The 24,262-nt window shown below is 29.1% G+C and overlaps 1 protein-coding gene across 7 annotated transcripts in view; it reads left to right on the forward strand.

Annotated features, from left to right (window-relative positions):
• LOC107448763 (SLIT-ROBO Rho GTPase-activating protein 1) overlaps window positions 1–24,262 on the forward strand; it is a 231,283-nt gene that overhangs the window by 188,526 nt on the left and 18,495 nt on the right. For all 7 annotated transcript variants that reach the window (XM_087151252.1, XM_087151255.1, XM_087151257.1 and 4 more), the window contains 7 exons: window positions 16,723–16,906; window positions 18,751–18,916; window positions 19,700–19,762; window positions 19,880–20,038; window positions 21,528–21,656; window positions 23,409–23,630; window positions 23,959–24,060. In XM_087151252.1, the coding sequence (XP_087007378.1) occupies window positions 16,723–16,906; window positions 18,751–18,916; window positions 19,700–19,762; window positions 19,880–20,038; window positions 21,528–21,656; window positions 23,409–23,630; window positions 23,959–24,060 (1,025 nt within the window). The remainder of the gene's footprint in view (window positions 1–16,722; window positions 16,907–18,750; window positions 18,917–19,699; window positions 19,763–19,879; window positions 20,039–21,527; window positions 21,657–23,408; window positions 23,631–23,958; window positions 24,061–24,262) is intronic.

Consider the following 24,262-nt stretch of genomic DNA (forward strand, 5'->3'; position numbering starts at 1 on the left):
CCTTTCTTTTTGCTTTTTGTTTTATGCTGTCAACGTAATGTGTCTACTGTCCATCATAGTAACCAATTCAATATTGTTTTTGTCCTAGATTTTTTTGATGTTGGGGATTATTTAGTTTCTTCACTTAGGACTGTGTGAAGTCTAGATAGGGACGAATTTTCTTAACGCAGTCGTGTCCGTGTTTTTATTACCCATATATTTTATTCTTTCTGTTCTTGTCGCTGGACAGCTTACATATTTTATACAGGGGGTGGAATAAAGAAAATTTTGTCACTGCTCTGCTAATAAATATTACTATTTGATACACATTTTCAATGGTCTGTTTATTTGTCTCTTAAAAGTTTTGTTAAAGAAAAGTTAATAAAATTAATTTAAATAGACGAACAGTAAAAATTCTATGCTATGAATGTGTACTTTTCAAAATTATGATGAAATATTCTACTTTGTGTCACTAATTCAAACCAAATCAAAACAGGAATAATACAGTTTTGTCCCTTTTATATTATTGATGATCGGGGAAACCACAGATTATAGTTTTTTGGTGGTCCGAGTCAAATTTTAGTGCTGCTCCTCCGATCAACGGACTACCACTATTTTCACCTCAAATGAGTTAAAACTCTTTACCACCATTTAACCAATAAAGGGCATATCTTCTATGGATGTATTAACTACAAAAGTTTCTAATTCATCGGATAAGTAAATTAAAGTGTGCTTGGAAACTTAAAATTTTAATTTGTTTATAAAAGAATAAAAAAAATTTGAAGCTATTAAGTTTTAACATTTTTATATATTAGTATATCTTTTCGCTTCAGTTTCTTGGAGTTTTTCATTTAATATTAAACAGCCATACACTATTTTGGAATTGGACATTTTTATTTATAGATAATGCTACTTTATTTTCATATTGTACACCATTAAATGCACCAGTTTACTTAGTAATGTAGATGCAGTCATTCTCTTTTACTTTCACCATTAGTAAATAAAACATGTTCTGTTTGTTGAGGGTGGACGGGACTTGCAAAAATCTAAACGCGCGTGGCAAATGATAAATTAAATGAGTATAAGAATATTTGGGATTGTTTGTTTAGCTTGCTTAAAGTAGATGGTAAAATTAAGACAATGATTATTTTATCTCATAAAAACCGGAGTGTGGTTTTACTAGTTTTTGTTCGAGAAAATAATTAATAATTCTAGATCGCACGATTGTTAAAAGTGGATATATCGGATCATGGGATAGTCAGCGGTTCCTCAAATTGTAAGATAGAGATATTTGTTTCAACAGATTTTAACTTGATTTTCAGTTCATAATAGAAGTTGTAAAATGGAATAATGCTAAAATTTAAACATATTTTTTCAAAATAATTCGAAATTATTTGTTTTGTACTTTTATTTTTTATACAAACTAAACATCAGTGCTAAATTAGTCTTTATAGTTTAGTTGCAACATCATAACACAAATGAACATACCTTAACAACAACAAACGAAGATCTTAACATTTGGTTTAACGCTTCACCAGTTATGCGATTTGAATGTTATTGCTAATCATTACGTTATTTATACGCTAAAAATATGTATATAATACGTAATATGTAAAAATGAAGGTATTATGTTCCTGCAACCATTCAGAAGTACCCATGGAGACCAATGACACCTCGTCTGACAGTTAAGTGGTAAATGAAAATACCCATTGAAATATTCCACTCTTTTAATATCGAAAATGATGTCCTGTGTTGTAATCCGGACATCCGGCTGCTTTATAATCCGGATTCCGTTCATTATCAAGAGTTCAATTTTTTCAGGCCTTATCATAACCTTCCTAATCGTAAGTGTTGAAGTTTTTCCAACTCGTGTAATGAGCTATGATAGCTATTCATATGTATTCTTATCTTAATTTGAGCTTGAAATTTAAATTGTATAGAGATTTCATTTTTGTTTGAAATTAATGCTCTTTAATAGTGAATATCGTATTATCGTTTTAAAGTTAATTTAAAAAAAAAAAAAATGGCGATCGGTTTAAATAGAACACACTCACTTTTAGCTTTCAATTATATACGACTCTCAGATCTCAGCAACTTTTAGAACTAAAAGGTCTCGAACTTTTAAAAATATATATTTGCGGATACTTGCCATCTGGAAGTATATGGACGTCTATTTTTTCCCTTTGGCATCAGTCACAGCGCTCGCCCACCGTGCCGGAAACTCTAAAAAAAAAAAACTTATATTAAATGCCCTTTCAAAACAATTTATCGCTTCTGTTATGACGTTTGTTACGTGTTTACTTTCTTAAGTTTTGAATTTCTAAGTATTTCTAAAGCGTGTGTTAAGTTTATGGCGAGATACGAACGCCAAGAAAATGTGGACGTTCGTAGATTGCATGGATTTGCAACGTTCCAAATGCGTGCGCATTTCATGTGTTGAAATGACCTCGGTCGTAGTTGTTCCATAATCGCCATTTCCTTTCTATTATTTTCTTTGTTTCTTTTCTAAAGTTGTCCGCCGTTTATGGTCGCGTGTTGCTTTTTTCTATTCTTCATATCACACTACGACTTTCTATTCAGTTTTGTTTCTGTTACACTTCGAAGGTAATCTGTTTTTCCTGGTGTCATTGGTCTTCGTGATTATGTTACTTGTCCACTGTACTTTTTCAGTTTATCTTTCATTTTATTTAAGTGAATTTTTGCCAGTTGTATAAAAAAAAATAATAACTTGATTCTTTATACTAGATTATTCTTATATATAAAAAAAAACAGGTTTTCATTACAAAACGAAATATTTCTATGATTTTTTGTGCAAGTCATTTTGAAGAATTGTTTGTAGTTGTAAACGCTGTTGATGTCAGTTTGAAAAGCCGTACAAGGTTTTCATTATAAAACAAGTTATTATTTATTTTTCATCTCAATTTTCTTTTTACTTTAATACAAAAACAAGAAAGTGAAAGAAAATTGATGAGACTTCTTTTTAAAACGTTTCTAAACTTGTTTCGAATAAAAATTATTAATATGAATTGAGAGAACGCCGAAGAATTAAAGAAAAAAACCAGGATCATAAGGATGTTAAATGCCAAATTTTTACAGGTCCCCGTAATTTCTGTGGACTTCATGGACTTCTATACTAGAGTTGCGTAACACTCCGAAAACTTGATATTTTTTTTTTATCGTGATTTTTTGTTTTTACAACCTACAACCTCATTTTAGCATTTTTTTTTAAATCTATAAATGAACTTATTTATTGATTCGGTAGTTAAATGTAATGTAATTTTTTCGGTATTTCAATGAACTGATGGTTAGTTTCAATATTGTGTCTCATTTTATTGTTCGTGAAACTTAAGCTTATGGAATGTAAAATAAACTGTTCAACTTGCATCTTACAAACTAAGAGGCAAATACATGAAACTATTACCTTTACTACGGAAAAAGTATCATAATAAGTTGTTATACCTGTCCTTAACCCGTTTAGTAGGAGTGAAATATACAAACTTTATATAAGGTTCAATTTTTACTGGTAGTAACCTTACCGTGTAAGGTTTCTGTTTTTTTTTTCCTTGCAAAAAAAAAAAAAAAAAAGTTAAATAGAGTAAGACCTTCGAAGTTCAATTGCTTGACAGATAATGAAAGTCTAGATTAGAATGTCTTTATTACTATTGGTCAATTCTGATTTGCTTTATAAATTCTTATACGAAATTGAATATCTAAATTCGGTACATCAGCTAAGTGCATTGACATGTTATGAAATGAATTTTTTATTCATTTATGGTTAAGTTTCATGGAAAGTATATGTAAGTTTCATGGAAAAATAACCTGTGTGGAATGTGTATTGAAAATTTTTCAAATACGAACTTACAAACTTTAAATTATTGTTGATACATTTTACATTGTTTAATTTTGCGACTCTAGAGATTTAACGTGCATCAGTCACCATTTACTACACGGGGAGTCTTCGGCCGTCGGGGATCGAACCCACGAACTCTTGGATATGGGCTCAGTGCCCTACCAACCAGGCGATCCCGGCCTCAACATTGTTTAATGTAAAATTCAATGATCTTAAAGATGGTCAAAACATTGTTTAATGTAAAATTCGATGATCTTAGAGATGGTCAAAACATTGTTTAATGTAAAATTCGATGATCTTAGAGATGGTCAAAACATTGTTTAATGTAAAATTCGATGATCTTAGAGACGGTCAAAACATTGTTTAATGTAAAATTCGATGATCTTAGAGACGGTCAAAACATTGTTTAATGTAAAATTCGATGATCTTAGAGATGGTCAAAACTTTGTTTAATGTAAAAATTTTACCATCTCTAAGTTAAAATCGTTTCTAGACCCTTTATCTCTTTATGAGACTCAAACGTGACATCTAGGTCACGCGCCTTCGTTTTATAGGCAAACATTTTGTAACATTTAAATTGTAAATGATTAGGCGGGTGGGTCCCTTACAACTGTAAAACGCTTGACCTGTTATTACTATTACCAAGTTCAATTGGTCGGAAATAATATCATTTTGTCCTACCAGAAACAAAAGAACTCTTATGCAAAAAGAAACAATGTACGTCTGGAACGGTTCGTTTATATGGGGATTAAGGTGTTATTTAATTGAACGCGGCGACCTCATTTACTTAAGCCTGTTACATTTATCTAATTATTACAACACAAAATAGAAAGATAAACCAACTTAATCCTATTTTTACAACTTTCTTAAAGTGGATTAAATCTTAGTTCTATCCTTTCCAAGAGTAGAAATTGCTATTTTGTATTGCTTATTACAACTATCGAGGTAGATTCATAAAATTATGGAACTACACACAGGCTTTTAAAAAAATTGGCTAAACGTTGAACGTTGTTAATTTGTAACAACTTTAGTTTGATTTTGAAAGGTTAATAGCCATCAAGGTAGGTTTATAAAAGAATAATATAGAACTACTACACTTTCATAAAGATCAGTTCAATTTTGAACTATATATATGAACTATATTGATACTTTGAGATATAATACGTTGTAAATTTGAAACAACTCTAATAAGATGTTAAATTGTTATTGAACAATGTCGGTTCATAAAGGAATAGTATGGAACTCCTTCACTCTTAGAAAAATCTGTTAAACGTGAAACCATATATTAGCACTTTGAACCATAATACTTTGTGAATTTGCAGCAACCTTTGTTTGATGTTAAATTGTTATGAACCATCAAGGTAGGTTCATAAAAGAATAATATAGGTCTACTACGCTTTCAGAAAATTTGGTTTAAAACCATATTATCGATACCTTGAATCGTAATACGTTGTAAATTTGCAGCAACCTTAGTGAGGTAGTAAATTGTAATTAACCATCAAGGTAGCTTCACAAAAAAAAAAAAAAAAAAAAAAAAAAAAACAACTTATGGAACTACTACTCATTTACAAAAATCAGTTCAATGTTGAACAACAATATTAATACGTTGAACCATAATAATACGTTGTAAATTTGCAGCATCCGTGTTTTCCGTTCAAGTGAAACACGTCAGGGACTGCCCATAAATATTGTTCTGCTTGTAAAGGAGAGGGGGTTCGTGAAATTGTGACAGTTTCTGCTAAAGGGGAGAGAGGGGGTAATAACGCATGGCATTTTGATTTAACTTAAATTAAAATGTATATATTTTTTTTCGCATTTTGCATCAAAATTAGAACATATGTAAAAATTGTTATGCTGACACATGTCATTAAAAAAAGAACTTAATAAAATTTGAAATATGTTCTTACAACAACAGTTTTGTCTTTGAACTTCTAGCGTGTGTGCATTTAATGTTGTGTGACATGCGACAAGGGAGGTATGGTGAAGTGCGACACTTTATGAGAAAGGGAAAGGTTAAAAATGTTTTTGAGAAAAGTGGCATGGTGTCAATTAAAGGAGAGAAGCGCCAATGTCAATTCTTACCTTGGTAGCTTTAGCGAGTGTTTTGTTGTTTTTTATGCGTAAATCTAATTCAGCTCTCATTTAATATTCGTCTTTGTTCATCATAATCGGTGAACTAATGAACTTCGTATGTGTTTTTACCAAACTTAAAAAATAAAAATTTTGAATAATGCGAACAGAATTTTTTGCAATTATATATATCTCATATGATTTTTTTAAATTTGTACATAAATACCCTTTGCATCTGGCATGGAATGCCTGAGAACTTTAGTCACAATTAGACAGGGCCATTTTTGTTTAAAACCTTTAAGAAGAGTTAGGCTTAACAGTTATATATATATATATATATATATATATATATATATATATATATATATATATATATATATATATATATATATATATATATATATATATATATATATATATAGGGGTCTGTCCAGACATTTTGTGAAAGGTCCGTTTTTGTAAAATTGTGAAAAAATTACTCGTAATTTGTGAATATAAAATAAACGTTAAATCACATTCTTTCAACCAGGGTCCGCTTTTGTGAATTTGTGCAAATAGGGTCCGTTATTGCAAAAAAAAAATTTTTTCAAGGAGTTTTTAAATTGTAAAGACATACAAAATTATGCTCAACACTTTAAAATTATAATTAAAAAAATCAAATTTTAAAAAATAAGCAGCAATTGCAGCTACTAAATTAGCGATGCAACATACAAATATTTGGTATTTAGCCTAACACTGCTGAACGCAGAATATTCATTTCGGGCGAATAAAGGAAGAAGCGTCTGCGGAAGACAAAATTTAGTTCGTTTGCATCTGTCTTTCTCCCCACCCCCTTCCTGGGAAGGGTTTATTCGATTAATAAAACAATAATGAAGATAAACAAATTTGTGAAGGGTCCGATTAAAAGATAAATTATTTTGTGAAGGGTCCATTAACGGACCCAAATTTCTTCTAAACAGACCCCTGATATATATATATATATATATATATATATATATATATATATATATATATATATATATATATATATATATATATATATATATATATTTTTTTTTTTTTTTTTTTTTTTAAGGAGTGGTGAATCCATATCTCTAAAGAAAACCAAATACATAAAAATGTGCATTTTGTCATTTATTATGAAGCATATTCCATCTGTATTTAATGATGTTCGTATTCATGCAGTGCGCATATCATTAAAATTATTCAATATGAATATACATCCTGAATAAATTATTACCCGTGAGTTTAGTATTCATAAAACTGTTGTAATAATTACACAGGGGATTTAGCGTTGCAGTCTGAATCCACTATAGGTCAATGACCTGCTTTTAATTTCTTTTATTTATTTTTCTTCATCATCCCATTTCATCAAAGTTGTAGAATTACGAGACGATTTTTATTTCTTTCATCAGTGGATATTTGTCGCAGCCCTTTGAATTTTTTTTAATTGGATAGAATTACTCCATCTGCCGCAAACGACCTCTTGCGGTGGTTATTGCTAATACTGATATGTGGGAATGAATTATTAAAATAATGAAATAACATGTTCTCTTTTTTTTTATCCTCGTGATTTGATCCTTTTAAACTGTGCGAACTGCTGCCATTAGTCTGTCTGCAGTCTTGAATATTGTTAGTATTTTTATTTATATGAAAAATGAGGAAAATGTTACTGAATTCATTTGAATTAATTTAGTTTCCAATTCTGATTAATTCAATTTCTAATTCTGGCGAAAATAGTGGCACCAGCTGGTCCTTATGTTAAATTCACAACAAAATTAAGAATTTTTGAAACTTGGATTCAAATTATCCCTTTTATTCGAGGTGTTAAAAAAATCCCTTCAGCTTATTGTACTGCAGTAAGTTTTTTCTAAAATTTATAAATCAACATTAAAAAGATTTCTTGAGTTGATTTAAATAGACAGAAAATACGCCGAAAGATTTAGATGCATTTTTATTTTCTTTAATTATTTGAACAGTGTGATGATAATTTAGATTTCTTTTATTTAATTAAGGAATTAATTCGGTTGGTGGTAAAATTATAAACAATAACATCGTACCAATTTTGAAGTATCAATTTTAAAAATGCACATACTTCAAATTACTGTGGTCATAAAATTAATATATGCATTATTTGTTGGCATAATTGATATAATATTTTTTGGATCTTTATTTGTTTTGATCTTAAATTTGTTTTTTAAAAGGCTTCAAAACATCATGTTTCCAAATTCACTCCAGATTTAAAAAATAAAGCCCTGCCTTCCTTTTTCTATCTCAAAATTTTATTTATTTTTAAATATCAAAACTCAATACATTTTGGTAAGTCTTCCGTCAATGTCTCATACTTTTTTTTTTATTTTATACCTATTAAAAACAAATACCATGCGATTTTGTGTGACAGTTTACCTAACATAAATCATACATATCACAATATCTATTTATGTTTTTTTAATGTGTACTTTTCATTCTCGTTTTTTATTATTGCCATTGAGGAAATAACATGACGAGCAGGTGAAATATCATTTGCAGAAAAAGAAGAAAAAAAACTGACGTTATATAGTTGCGCTACTTCCCTGACAGAACCGAAAAATAATATGTATTATTAATTTTTATGATAGGGTAGAAATTGACCTAAAAATACACCTTTGTTGTTTCATTTCTAGAGATAGGAGGAAAATGTAATTGTACACCCGTCTTTACTTCACCACGAATTTCCTCAATAGGCGTTTTTAGTTATGTGATATGAATTTTATTTTAGTATTGTTAAAAATTCTTTATTAAAAAAAAACATTTAAAATTCGTTTTTATTTCAAATTTCTGTGCGAAATTAAGTTTATTGTGATAGGAATAATATTATTTTACTAGTTATTCAATAAAATTGACCTTTGCATAAAATAATTTCGAACGCAATTTCTATTACATATGAGCCGCTCAGAAGCCAATGCGGTTAAGTCCATTTTTTGATATTTTCTGATTTTTGGAAATTTTGATGAAATAATTAATAATCTTCTTAGTTATTAAAGGATTTACTCGTTGGTTACTTTTTTCTAGGTTAGACAGCCCTTTTTTTAATAGCTTCTGAATATATTGTATAATAATTTCAGAAGCCATTGTGAATAAGTCCATCTTTTATCAGTATTTTTTTACATAAACTTTGAAATAAAAATTAAATTCTTCTTCTTTCGATATTTGTTGGTAACACTGAAAAACAAGAAATTCATAGTAATCAGGGTTGCCAGACGTAGTATTTTTTTATACTACGGTAGTATTTTTTCACCAAAAAAAGGGGTATGGTATTTTTCGTAGTATTTTTTTAAAATGTGGTATTTTTAGTTTTTTTTTTATTTATTTATTTTATTTTCATTTCCCAAAACAAAGAAAAGTGCCACTCTAGTTTTGAAGTAAAAAACAATTTTTGAAATAATCCAACAGTTTATTTTCTATTAATCACTGTATCTAGTGATGATTGTGAAAAATAAAAGTTCGTTTATACTAGTAGACTATATATATTTCTTATCTTTTTCAGCTGCCAAAAGGTATAAGTCCTAAAATTTTTAAGATGCTGTCATTATTTCAATAAATACTTACGTTTTAATTTACACATCCTGTACATATCTTGTTTTTTTTGCAGAGTTTACACCTCGAAAAAAGACTTTATACACTTTTCTAATTAAATTAATAAACCAAGAATTTTAAAAACTAATGTATCAGAAAACATTAATTTTCTCAATTTTTGTGTTTTGGACTTAACCGCATTGGCTTCTGAGCGACTCATATGTAACTTTGAATTGAATTAAATGAAACAGACTAAATTTAAATTATTGCAATAAATAAACGATCTTACTGTTATTAAATTGTTTCAAGTATTCTGTATTGTATTCGTGAGCACTTATGGCTATAATTATTTTTTTAAAAAAACTTAATTAAATACTTAATCAAAATCTTTTAAGGCTGTATTGTATACCGTTCTTAGATAAGTGCTCGCTTAATTCCTAATAGATAATTGGCTCGCTTAAATTCCATTTGCAATTTTCATTATAGTATAGATAATAAACCACTAATTTCGTAACCAATAAATCAAAAATTAAGCCCAAAAAATACTTCCAATCCATCGTTCCTAACCAATTTTACAAAAAATTGAAATATTTCTAAAAAACGTTTTAAAAGTTATTAATATTTTGAACAAATATCAGTAATATTTTTTTTCTTCTTGAATTTCATATTTTCAACGTAATTTTAAAACTTCTGAATGGGGCATCTTACAGATGAGATAGTTTCCCTGTGCGCTTGCACTTCACTAGGTGAAACAACTTTTACAGGGGGAATATAATTTCGTCGTAAGTCAAACAACTTTTACAGGGGGATATTATTTCGTCGTAAGTAAAACAACTTTTACAGAGGAATTATTATTTCGTCGTAAGTAAAACAATTTTTACAGGGGAAATATTATTTCGTCGAAAGATAAAGCAACTTTTACAAGGGAAATATTATTTCGCCGAAAGTTAAAGCAACTTTTACAGGGGAAATATTATTTCGAACAATTTTTAAGATAGCAAGCTTCACAAATAAAATCGATCATTCAAATTCAATTACTCTATGAAGAATACACCCCCCCCCCTCCAAATCACTTGTAAAATTTCTGAAAATGAATTTAATTGGTTTTAATCAGCTCAATTTCAGTTAGTAATTAACATTAGGGAATAATTCACCTGTATGAAAGGTTATGAATTTTAATTTACGACTTTCTTATTGAATTATTATCAATAACATGTTTGCTATTATACAAATCTCGATGTTAGATTTTGAAATCACATGAATACGTATCTTGATGTTTGATTTTAAAATCGCGTGAATACGAATTTCGATGTATAATTTTTAAGTCACTTGAACGCAAATCATAATAGTGGCTTTTAAGTCGCGAGAATACGAAACGCAATATTTGATATAAAATCTTTAAAATACGAAACACGATTCGCGATCTTAAATCGATTAATTGGAATCGCAATGTGTGATTTTAAATCATGTGAATGCAATTTTAAATGCTTTGATAGGAAGCGCGAGTACAAATATTTTTTTTCCCTCGGTAATTCGAAAAAGACAAAACTTTCTTAAAAGAGGCTGATTATTTTTTTTCTTCCTCATAACAGTAAAAAATTAACGGTGTTCGTGTATATTATACAGGTCTGGTGTTGCCTTTCTCTGCATGTGGGCTCAACAGCTTAGTTCAACTGACTTTCTGGTTATGGAAATTCACATTAATTTTACCAAGTTAATAAATCCTGCAAATAACACCAACCAGATTTATTTTAGCCATGTCGGCGTACAATTTCCTCAGCAGGAAACTTCTTATTCCCATTTTTAACAATGTAAATAGTCATTATTAATAAAGGGAACGGCTTTCGTCACTGTGGGGTGACTCACTACCACCCCCTTGAGAACAACAGCCCACCCTAGAACAAAATATCGGGGGTGTAGAACTAAAAATAAAGCTTCCTCTTCTCTTATGGTGCCCGTGACCCCGTATTTTGGGCGGGTGCTGCTCTTGTGAGTCATTCACCATTTGGGGGATTTGCTTGCTTGGGCGCCCCCATTTTGGAGTGCTAGTACTTTTGGTGATTTAATAGTACCTCTCTTGTATTTGGTTTGAGGAATTCCGTGAAAAAAAAAGTGCTTTAGAATTTTTTTTTCCTTATGTGTGAAGGGTAGGGGTTCACCATGGCTTTTTTTTTTTTTCTTTTTCTTTCAATACATTTTAATGAACTGTCGGAATCTCGAAATGAAGAGATTCAGATTTGCTGAAAGACGAAAACCAGCTGGAATGCGAAAGATTCGATAGGGCATTTGCGACGTGAATGTGAAATAAAAGAATGTTTTAGTACATTTGTAGGAGTTGATGTCTCAAAACAAAATATTTGATTGCGTTTTCAGGCCTTTAACATTTGATTTGTATTGTTTCAAAAAAAAAAAAAAAAAAATACTAATATATTTTTAAATAATTCTGTATGTTGTAAAATTAACTGATTATGTTTAGTTTGTTCAAATTTTAGTTTAAAAAGGGCTAAATGACATTTTCCACGAAGTGTATTAAATAGTCCTGATACAGGTTTACTATACTACTCCACAGCGAAAACCTGGAAAATACAGGGAATTCAAAAATCATCTAAACATAACAGGGGAATTATGAGTTTTTCCTTGCAAAATTAGGAAAATGCAGGGAATTTTGTTTCTTATTTCCGCTTTAAAAAAAAAAATGGCGACCTCTCACAGCTCAAACTATGGGATATATTAAAATGATAGCTATACTATACTATTCATAGTTCATCTATATTATACTATTTCATTAGCTATAGTATTGTTTTAAGGTTATTGAGCTGTTTCTGTATGTTTTTCCAGCAATTAAAACTAGTATAGGTAGCCTACTATAGCTCGCACAAGAGTGATTGTGTATTTGATCTTAATATATTGTGTATAATATGTACAAGGAAACTGCCAGATTTTGATGGCAGTCCTGTGTGTAATTAAATATTCCCAAGTAAAAGTATGTTATTTGTATAAATTAGGTTTTATTTTTTTGATATTTATCTGTTATTGTAGTTCAACATCGCTTTGGCATTTCTTCGAAATTTCGCATATTTTTACATAAGTTGTGTCATTTTTTTTTTTTTTGAAATATAGTGAAAGTTGTTCTATCCCGTGTCCATATCTGTTTTCTCGTGCCCATACCTTAAATCAGGGTTTCTTAACCTGTGGTCCATGGACCCTTTAGGGGTCCATGAGTCAAATTTTGGGGGTCCGTCGACTACTCCTAATTTTTAAAATGTTTGGAAGCCTTCCCATTGCTTGTAAAGTGAGCCGTGGCAGCTATAATACCGTTTGCTACAGTGTATCTTTGCGAAGCGAGATTTTCCACACTTGTGACAATAAAAACAAAACATCAAAATCGATTGAATGTTGAACATGATATGCGCATTGCTTTGTTGCGAACCTTTTCCTCAATTCAATTTAATTAAGGAAAAGCAGCAACAACCTTCACATTAAAAATATTCATTTTTTAAAATTATATGTCTCCTAATAATTGATGTTTTTTGCAATTATTTTTTTCACTGGGGGGTGGTTCGTGACTTCTTAAAATTTTTAAAAGGGGTCCATTCTACCAAAAAGGTTAAGAAACACTGCCTTAAATGAAGGCCTACGCGGCTTCATTTCTTATAGCTTTCTTTCATAATTCAAATAACTGGAATTAAGGATTAGGAGAGTATTTCCTGATTATAGTAACCATATTTAAACTGTGTAAATGTGTATTTAACATGTAACCACCAATTGGATTTTAAAAGTGCATGCTTACAATTCAACCCTTTTGATAAAAATAAAGAGCGTGGAACTATGTCGTTCAGATTTTTTTTTTCTCCGTAAAAAAAATCACTATTGTTGTAGATTTGCTTTGGTCGCTACATGTGGCATATAACTTAACGCTCAACATGCGTGAAAATGTGTTTTACAACTCTTTTTTATGGCTTCTTTTCAGCAGTTGTAAGTTCGACCTTACCATCATTTCCGGCATATGAGATAAGCAGATGTTCCGCTCTTAAACCATTCATGTTAAATAACCGGTCTTTTATTTTATCCTCTCCATGTAATCAAAGAGGTGTTACGAAAACATCTTTATGTCTTTTTTTTCCTTCTTTCACCCCATCTCTGTTGTCGTATCTATGAATTCTTTATTTAAATTAAGTTGAAACGATTCGTTCTAAATCGAATCTAAATTGTTTTATCTTGATAGAATAGATCTAAGTTCAATTACGCTCAGATTTATGAGAAGGTTTATTAACATCCCGTAATCATCTGCGTCAGTTGATTGCGAATTCTGTGGTACAGGTACTTATATCACTTAAGGCGTTTGAAATCGGAAGGATGCATAAAGATTTAACATTAAGTTGGTACTTTTTCGAGCCGTTGCCTTATCTTCGTATTGTATCATCAAATATTGTTAAAAGATGTAGTATCTTAAAAATGTTTTCTATCGGAATTAACTCTTTAGCACCAATTAATTTTGTCACATTGAGCATGAATTGTCAGTCATTTTTCGAATTTCTTCTCGCTCAGCATAATCACATCTTCTTTCATGTTAAAATAACCGGTCTTGAATTTTCTCGTCCCCGTATTATCAAAATATAAATTCTTTGTTTAACAAAGTTGAAGGGATTGTTTAACTATTACAACGTTGTTTAACTATTGAATCTAAATATTTAACTTGATAGATTTAGGTTCAGTTACGCTCTGTTCTGAGTTTAAAATCGAAAGGATTCATTAGAGTTTAACGAAATTCAGTTCAAATTTTAAGTTCTTACTTTTCAAATGCTCTACTAGTTGCGGTGTGATACTAACCTTATTTTATATTCTTAAAAATTGTTATCAGATATAGTTTCTTAAGAATTTTTATCGGCACTGATTAATTTTTACCACCTTGAGCACGAATTATCGCTCGTTTTTCGAATTTCGTTTAACGCAGCATAGATAGTCGAATCCGACTACTTTTACGTTAGAGTCGTGATTCCTCAATAGATAGTGCATTCGCCTTCCAATGAGGTGAACCTGATTCGAATCCCAGCGATGACTGGTAGATACGAATTCCGCATCCGGCTTGCACCGAGCACAGTGCTAACATAAAATATCCTCAGTGGTAAACGGATGATGGGTTAGAGTCCCTTTGCCGTCGGGCTAACCATGGGAGGTTTTCGTGGTCTTCTTCTCCATGTAACGCCAATACCGGTTGGTTCCATCAAAAAAGTCCTCCACGAAGTCAAATTTCTCCCAATACTTAATCCTGGAGTTCCCTTGTCTTATAGATTGGGGTTTAAAATTACAAGGCAATGGAGTTAAACATTAATAGTCATAAATCCAAAGAGTTGGGTCGGCTGTTCGACGACTGTTATAAAAAAAAAGTTAAGCGTTAAACTGTACATTTAAACAAATCTAATATCAATCCGATTCTGCAAGATTTCTGAAATTAAATTGTTCAAAGATAACTGTTCCAATACAGGCGGATCAATTGGTTTTTGCGCTGACAATTGTCTCCAGTCGTCGGATCAATTGGCTATGCAAAACGTATCGAAAAAGAATTATGTAGTAACAATAAAATGTAACTTCTTTTAAGCATATTAATCTCTTTAAAGCTTATCAAGCTTTATTATAATTGAATTTGAGTTAGTTAAACGCTATTTTTTACCTAAGCTAGATTCGAATTACTGCTGATTTGACGTATTTTTACGTTATGCTTCATTCATGGTTGCGATAATTCAAAAAACTCTGCAGCTGCCCTAATTTGCATAAACGTAACATAATGACTAACCTATGGCGTTATAGAACATTTTGTTTCAATGTGAAGTTTAACTTTCAGATATCTCACCAAAACTCGTCTTTTGATACAAAAATAACTTTTTAACCTCTTCTTATGAATTTACCTAATTGCTAGCCACATCCTATCTTAGCCGTAAGAAATATTACTTATTATAGTTTCAAAATTACTGCGTAAATGGGTTAACAGGGCAATAAAGTACGTAAGCATTTCAATTCAAACATCATTTCTGAGAAACCAATTAAGGATATTTTTATAGTCCTATCACTTTTTGATGTGGGAAATTGATACAATATTTTTTGAGGGTGCGGCTAATTGCTTACCATCCCAAATTTACCCTCTTCAAACATTATTTAGATATGTGAAAACAGCTGTTATTTGTTGCTTAGCAACACCGCTGCTAACTCATTTCTGTGCACACATTATTTATGGGAATACCCGCCGATTCCCACTCCCTTGGGGGATTTGATAACTTTTGTTGGAATAGATCATTTAATCAAAAGTCTGAGTTTTTCACCCTCTATGAATATATTTAGTATGAATATTTAATGAGTTTGGTAATGGTGGGAGAATTATATGGTGTTGTTGCTGTCTCAAAATATAATAGAAATTTCCATTCACAAATTAATTTATAGTCAAAATGAATAATTTTACTGTCAAAACGGGCCCTTCACAAATTATTTCTTCGTGTAAACTGGTTCTTAACTATATTTTTCATTTTAAAAATCGGCCCTACATTAAATATTTTAGTTTAAAAAATTAATATTATATCATCTAAATAATATCTATTGATATTATTAATATTATATCTAGCATTATCGAAATATGTTATCTTCACAAAATATTTTATTTTCTCATATCAACAAACTTTTCGCAGGTTATTTTACGTTATTAACACTAGATAGCCTAAGGAAGTCATTTTGACTGCTTTTAATTTCAATTAGAAAAACAATGATGTATATAATGACACAATTTCTTAGAATTTTGTACAACATATAATTTTTTTTTTTATTAATATTTACTAATAACTTGTTATATAACTGTAAATAATACAAAAAATATTAAAAATTAATTTTAAACAAATTTCTTTACACATTATTTATTCTTTTACAATCCAGTCATTTTGACTGCTTTTTTGGCATTATAGGTATATACTGAGTTTCAGTCTTTCTAGTGTTAATGAACTTTTTATTTTTTCATTTTATAAAACACTATGCACTATATTTTTCCTCTTTAAAACAGACCCTTCAAAAATATTTCTTTGGCGAAACGGAGTCGTTGATACCATTAATTAATTCATAATTTTAAAATTACAACCCCTTGAAAAGCTTTTTGTACCTCGCAAAAAACAAGACCTTATTTACATAAATGCATTCACAAAAACAACAGTGAGAATCCGATTTTATTTTCTGATATAAAAATCCATTATAAATATTTCTGATAATAAAAAAATGTCTTTCTCTTTTAGATATTCGCCAACAACTGAATGAACAACTGAAATGCCTGGATACACGAGTGGAAACACAAGTAAACTTGGTGGCTGAAATTCAGGACTACTTCAGACGGAGGGCTGAAGTAGAACTGGAGTATTCCAAATCACTGGAGAAATTGGCCAAAGGACTGTCACTAAGGCATAAAGCTGAAAAACAAAAGTAACTATAATTTTTTTTGTCAATTCAAAATTTCTTTTATATCTTACTCTACTTATTATAATCATTACATTAGCACAAACGACCCTTCAGTCAGAATTATGAAATTTTAACGAAAAAGTTTTTAAATTGGTAAGCCATATCTGAGTTAATTTTTAAATTAACTCAGATATTAATTATTAATTAATTAAAAATTCAGAGATAATAATAAGGATGCAGAGCTTTAACTTAAAAAAATTTTTTTTATCATTCTGAAAGGTATTAATGAAGATGACTGATTTTTAAGTTAATGTCTGGTATTCCGGACGCCAGGTTAGAAGGGGTTATAATTAGGCATTACAAAATGTAATAAAAATTTGGCTGGAGATTTTCTTTGTGTTAATGAGTTACTAAAAAACTTTTGAGTTTCCTTTTGAATGTATTTTACGTGTATTTTTGTTTTTTGAATTAAGGGGTCACAGTACCTTTGAAACAATTTTTTAAAATAAAGGTATAATCATTCATTTTGAGGATGCTTTACATGCTCATTTAAGTTTTAATCAATAATTTATCTTCAAAAAATGATTAAACTGTTTAATTTTTTGTAAATTTTAAAAAAAGTTGAAAAAATTTTAAATTTTTAAATCCCTAAGGCTTTTTTATTTTAACATATTTTCAAAAAAAGTTTTTTTCATAGTGCTTGCAATATTTATCTTAACAATTTTGTGCATTCATTTTTTGATATATCAATTAGAATATTTTTTATAGATTATTTTGTAAAAAAGTAGAAAAAAAAGAGTAAAAATTCCTGTTAGGTATATATAACAAGCCGTAAAAATTGTAATACCTCATAAAATGCTTATTCCATGCACAGTTTAAATAAGTGTATTATACTCAAGATAAAAAAGTTTACTTCAAAGCTTTATCTTGAATAGAAAAAAATCCTTAGGGATTTAATTAAGATTAAGACACAAAATTATCATCTATGCGAAAAAGCACTTTAAAGTCAGACTGCTGGGCAAGTTTCTGTATTAGAACAATTTAAAATCATTCATAACTTTTTTAAAAATGTAGATAGGGAGATGAATTTTCTTCTGTACATTTGAAATACTTTGAAGTTTTATTATAAGCAATAAAAAAAAATTTGGTATTTTTGTCACTTTTTGGGTATTGTGACCCCTTAAGATTTGTGGGATAAGAAATTTTCAGAAAATATCTTCATCAACTTTGTAATTTTCATCATTCAAACCTGAAAAATGTTTAATCTTTCTTAAAAAATGAAATGGGCTGATGGTAAAATAGCATTCCCTGTTCTAATTTTTTTTTATTTCAAAGATATATATTTGAAATATTAGACTTTCTGCATGAGTATAATCTTCTATATATTTGATCAATGATGTGATTGTTGTTTCTCTTGATTCAATATCTCCTGGTAGCTTCAATCTTTCAGCCATAGTGTAATCTTTATTTTTTTAAAAATTGTTTTACATATGCATACATTTGTTACTTCTCGTGTAATTTTCGTTCAAAAATATTCCAGAACTGGTGCATTTAAAATATTTCTAGAATATTTTAGGGGAAAAATTATTTAATTTTAAAGAATAAATTATTAATTTAAAATTTCTTTAAATAATTTATTTTAATCTATTAAAAAAACTTTCAGATTTAAATTTCTAACATTAAGTGTATTTCAAAATACATCTTTAAATCGTATTTCTCTTTCAAGAACTGATACATGTGTGTATATTGATGCACATCTCTTGATGTAGACTTCTAGTAATTATTTAAAAAAAAATTGGTTTCTTTATGAAACTTAATAGGAAATTCATAACATAAAATCAAAGCTAATGTTTTTTCTTCTTCACTAGGCGTGAGCAGTGGCATTTATTTTCATCGTATGCTTGTTGGCAACATTTAGTGTCCACAACTAGGAGGCAAAGTCGAGACCATGCAGCGATCAGCGAGATATATAACAACACTATCATCAATAGGATGACATGCATCATGGAAGATGTGCAGCGCATTTACAAAAGAGTAAATATCTTCTCTGCTTTTTAGACACATTTGCATTAATTTTGTGTATTAATAGTTTTCAATATGTTTTAACACTAAGCAACAAAAGGAAATTCCATGAACGTAATTTTCTGACATTTTTTAAAAAAATACTGAACAGACATCTGTGTAGTTTTATGTATGTTATTATATGGCAACTATTAGTTAAGCTATGCAATTACTCATATCTTTAAATAAAACTCAATTTACATTACACTGTTTTTTAAAATACTATTTTGTTTTTCGTTAAAACAACTTTTTCTACATTAAATAGCTATCCATATGATATTTTTAAAACTTTTTTATGATGAAATTTTTCTTTGATTTCTAAACAAATACCGAAAAAAGAATTCCGTGTTTAGTGAAGATTATAGAATTACTCATACTTTTCAATTAACTATAGTTACATCGCATTATTTTGTGATCAACACTTATTTGTATTACTCTATTTTATTTATTTCGGTAAAACAGACTTTTAAACATTAAATAACTACTATATAAATAGTTTTTATCCTCAGTTTTAAGACAATTCCTAATTGAAACATTCCATAAATGTTAAAAATAGGTTAAAACGATCCTTAATTTTTTCTTTGAATCTGGATAAATTTTTTAAAAATGAAGTTTAGATGATTTTGAAACCAAAAATATAGTTTTATGTTAATAATTATAATTTTGAAATATTAAAATGATATCTTTTATTAGAATTGTTAAAAACAAATTTGATTTTTTTAATTCAGTGTTTAAAATTTGTATTTTCGCTTTCAGTGCCGAGATGTTGGTATTGAAATTCATGATGAACTTCTGAAGGTTTTGCATGAATTGCATACTGTAAGTGTTTTAAAGTATTAACACCAAAGCTTTAAAAATTCTAATTGTTCTGGTATGCAGAATTTAGATTTTTCTATGATTAGTGATAAATTATTTATGTAATGTGATTCTTTTTAGACCATGAAGACGTACTATACTTATCACAATGAGGAGAAGCAAGCGGAGAGTAAATTAAGTTATGTAGAAGCTCAAAGGGGTAAACTAGAACAAACCATTCCTAAAGAAAAACTACAGCGCTCCAAAAAGTTCCGCCTTATTGAGAAAGAAATTCAAAAGGTAACCTTTTTTTTTTACTTTTAAAGACTTCAAAAAAATTCTATGAAAATAATTTATTTGTGTAAAATTTAAGTGTATTATTAAACATATTAATTTAAATTATATTGGGGAAAAAAATTTTTTGGGGTTTCTTTTGCCTGAGAATTTTTAAAGAATCTTATATATTTCATATCGCTGATTTCAAAATTGCAATCACTTTCTATCTCAGAACTATAGTTTTTTTTTTTTAAATGACGTTTTTAGATCGTTATTTGTCGAAATGTACAAGTTTAAAAACGTTACCCATAATAAAGGGTTGCATAAATGTTGTGAGAATTTTCTAAGAAAGTTAGGGCACATTATCATTGTTTTTAATTGTTTATCATTGTTTGTTTTTATCATTGTCATTGATTAAAATTGCATAGGAAAGAACCCATACTCGAAAATAGTGTCGTTCATTAGTAGGGGCACTTCCCTATTATAAACTTGTTTCTGAGTGAGTCATAATAGGTTAGCCCCCCCCCTTTTCACTTAAGACGACATTTCCAATGCAATTTTAATCTTGATGATTTGCTGTTACTCTCCTAGAAGTTTGTTCCTACATTTATGCTACTCTCTTTTATCTATAACGTTTTTAAACTCGTGTATTTTGACTAAAAATATCCTTTTTAAAAAGAATCTGTAGCTCTAGGTGCAAAACTAATTTCAGATTTGAAATCCCCTAACTCGAATTAGGCAATATCGAATATTTGCATGAATGCAACTAAAAATTTGTTCCTTTACTGTTATGAGTGCAAAATCTTTATTTCAAAATAAATCTTCATTATAAATTTAATCATACATAACTAATTACAATACGTTTTTTTACTTGTAGGACAGTTTAACAATTTGGTAGCAAATTGGAAAACAATTTTAGCTTTTTACATTACATTAGTTGTATCATTTTTTGTTGTTGCATTGCTACAAACTGCTGTAGAAATTTTAGTTAAACAGTTCTTCTGCAACAAACTGATTGTTTTAAAATGTTGGTGTTTAAAGCCAAAGGCTTTGTCGTCTCATGAAATAATGCAATTTTGTGAATAGTATGCTAATTTTTTCTCTCTAAGTTTTCAACAATTCCTTGTGTTTGTTAGACTGAGTTTAGTGTATTTGCCAGCCCCCTCTAAGCTAATTCTGAAAATGGTACAAAATGTCCACCAAAAGAAAAGTCAACATTCTGTGAAAATGAAAAACATTAGAGGAATAAATTATTTGAAATTTAAAAAGTTACTCTAAGGCTGTATTATCAGGGCTCATAAAAATTTCCCTAAATTTAAAATTATTCATTAATTATAATAATTTTCATTATGGAGGAAAGTTCGTGCCAAATTGACGGTTTTTAAATAAAGCTTACAAACTTTTAATATAATAGTATAAAATTAAAATTTCTGTAATTGTATTTTATAAATTATAAAATTTTTCTAATGATATGGTATTTTAATTTACATGTTAACCGTCTTCTCTTTTACAGCGCCGATTAAAATACAATGATGCAAAGCTGAAAGCATTGAAGGCTCGGAATGATTATTTATTATGCATGGATGCTAGCAATGCTGCTATTCACAAGTATTTTGTGGATGATTTATCTGATATTATTGATGTAAGTTTATTTTTCTGCCATAATATTTGCTGTTATTAGGGCCCCATATAAATGTTTAGTAAGCACCCAATCGGGATAGGGGGTTTGTGATTTTCTAGTTTTTGCTGACAAGGGGATAGGTGCTGTGCTTTGTAAGACAGTAAATTGCCCTTATAAGTTACATCTTTTTATTTGAATTTAATGCTAAAATTAGGTAATTACAATAAACGTCAAAGTCAAAAACAGGGGGCAGTGTATTGTGATTTTCTTGTGTAAGCATGAAGGGATTTTGTGATTTGCGTACAAGAGAAAGTCTAAAATGGCCAAAACTAATCGTACATAATATAAATTGAACTGCTCCTTACTAAAAAAACATGTACAGGATGTTCCCTAATAATCACTCTTAATTTATATTTTTACAATCATTTCGGAAAATATGTGATGTTTAGAAAAAATTAAAACAAATTTTGGAGCTCAAATAAATATTTCAGGGAGAAAAAACAAAAACACAAATAAAAAATTGCTACAGGGTAAGGTGGGATTAAAATCATCAAAACTTGTTTGATTGAGATGTTTCAAATAATTAATTTTTCTTATCCTCTTTGTTTCCTCTGTTACTCAAACTAAGTTTTTGTATTTTCAGCTCTGCTTCCTTAATGGCAATTGTTAAATTTTTAATATTGTTTTTTTTCCTCTCTTAAATATTAGTTAGGGACCCCTAGTGTATTTCAAGTTTATTCCTGACAAGGATTATAAAAAAAATAATGCATGAAAAAATACATATTATTCGGAATTACAACTAAATTATTTTTATTCTGTATAAAAGCTTGAGATGCAATGTCACATAGTTTTAATTTTTTTATATATTTTATATATAATTAGCTGTAAGCATGAGCTGGAGCATTTGAGAGCTGTGTTTCTCTGGAGCTCTAAATTTTCCCAAGCTATGACTCCAACAATTTCATTGTATCCTACCGACTTTCTTGGGGCCTTCCTTCTTGTAACAGTATTGCCCGTTAACCAAGATGCTGTAGAAAGACTATTCTTGGCTAAAATACATTCATAATGATTTCAGATCAAATATGAAAGTGGATTTATTTGATTTCATTCTTTTCTTAAGACTAAAGAAATAACTCAACTGAGAATTGAATTAAATTTGTATTTTCTGTGTGAGATGATGATGATTATGTTATTATTTTTTAACGTTTTTATAGGGGAGGATAAATTAAAATTTGAAACTCAAAATTCCATAAGTAAATAGCGAAATTGCCAGCTGAAGCTTTATCTTATTGTTTGATATGAAGCTGTATTTGACGCATCAGTAATTGTTTGGCTCTAAGTCCCTTGTGATTAGTGGGCTAAAATGACTTTTAGATGACCAGTATTACTGTTATGCATTGTAGATAAAAATAGGAAGTATTTAAAGTTATTTTAGTAAGTGCTTGATCAAGTGCAAATGAAAGAGAATTAAAAAAAAAAAAAAAAAAAATCCGGCACTAATAAAGAGTATAGAGATACTGAGTTTCTGGCATCAAAAATTACAAAAGTTTTTGAATTTATATCAAATTCTCCCCTGCAGGTTTTTAATTGACTCATTTTCTATAATTTGTATTTAATAATTGGAATTAAGCTTTTTCACCTTATCCCTCAACGCATAGTAGTAACTATCTTACACTAGTCTTTTTATCTAAAAGTTTTGCACTGATTAATTTAAAGTTGTGTTGCTTAATTTTCCTGTTTGTATCTTAAATCTTCTTTTTTTAAAAATTGCAGTGTATGGATTTCGGTTTTCACACATCCATTGCTCACACTCTAATGGTTTCCATTAATGCTGAAGAGTGCCTTAAGAAGTCGAAGCAGGCAAGCATCGATGGTCTTAACAAGTGCATTACAAATCTAGATTCTCGTGTAGACAAGCAGAGATTCCTTGAATACAACAACTCTGCGTTCATGGTGCCAAAGAAATTTGACTTCCAACCCCACAAAGGAGACGAGGTCATTAGAATTATGTGTTTTAAATATTATTAATATGTTTATTATTGTAATTATTATAATGTTTTAAATATTATTAAAATGTATAAATATTAATATTAAATGTTATTTAATATTAATATTTTATATTATATTTAATATTAATATTTAAATATTAAAATATAAATAAAAAATTGACTTCGAACCCCACAAAGGAGACGAGGTCATTGGAGTATTATTTTCGAATATTATTAATGTGTTTTATTATTATAATTATTATTATAATGTTTTGAATATTATTAAAATTTCCCATTTACATTTTTCATAATTAAACAAGTATGATATATTTCAGGTAACACAAATTAGTGTAGAAAAACCAATCCAAGAAGAGTTGGAACAAAGGTATAAACTTGTGAACAATCGCCTTACCTCACTGAAGACAGAAAGTGAAGAGGTAGATATGATTAATATATGCTTTGATTACCACTTTTCTATTAAAATAATCTGCGGTCTAACTTCGATTATTTAAATGATCCCATATCAGTATTACATACTTTTAACATTATTATACATGTCTTACATTGATTAAAGCTGAACAAGGTATATAAAACACAAATAATGTCACAGAAATGAACATACTATAGTTTTGGTCTTAT

This window comes from Parasteatoda tepidariorum, chromosome 9, assembly GCF_982258835.1.
Source record: "Parasteatoda tepidariorum strain Cologne lab strain chromosome 9, Ptep-v5.0, whole genome shotgun sequence".
Classification (NCBI taxonomy): domain Eukaryota; kingdom Metazoa; phylum Arthropoda; class Arachnida; order Araneae; family Theridiidae; genus Parasteatoda; species Parasteatoda tepidariorum.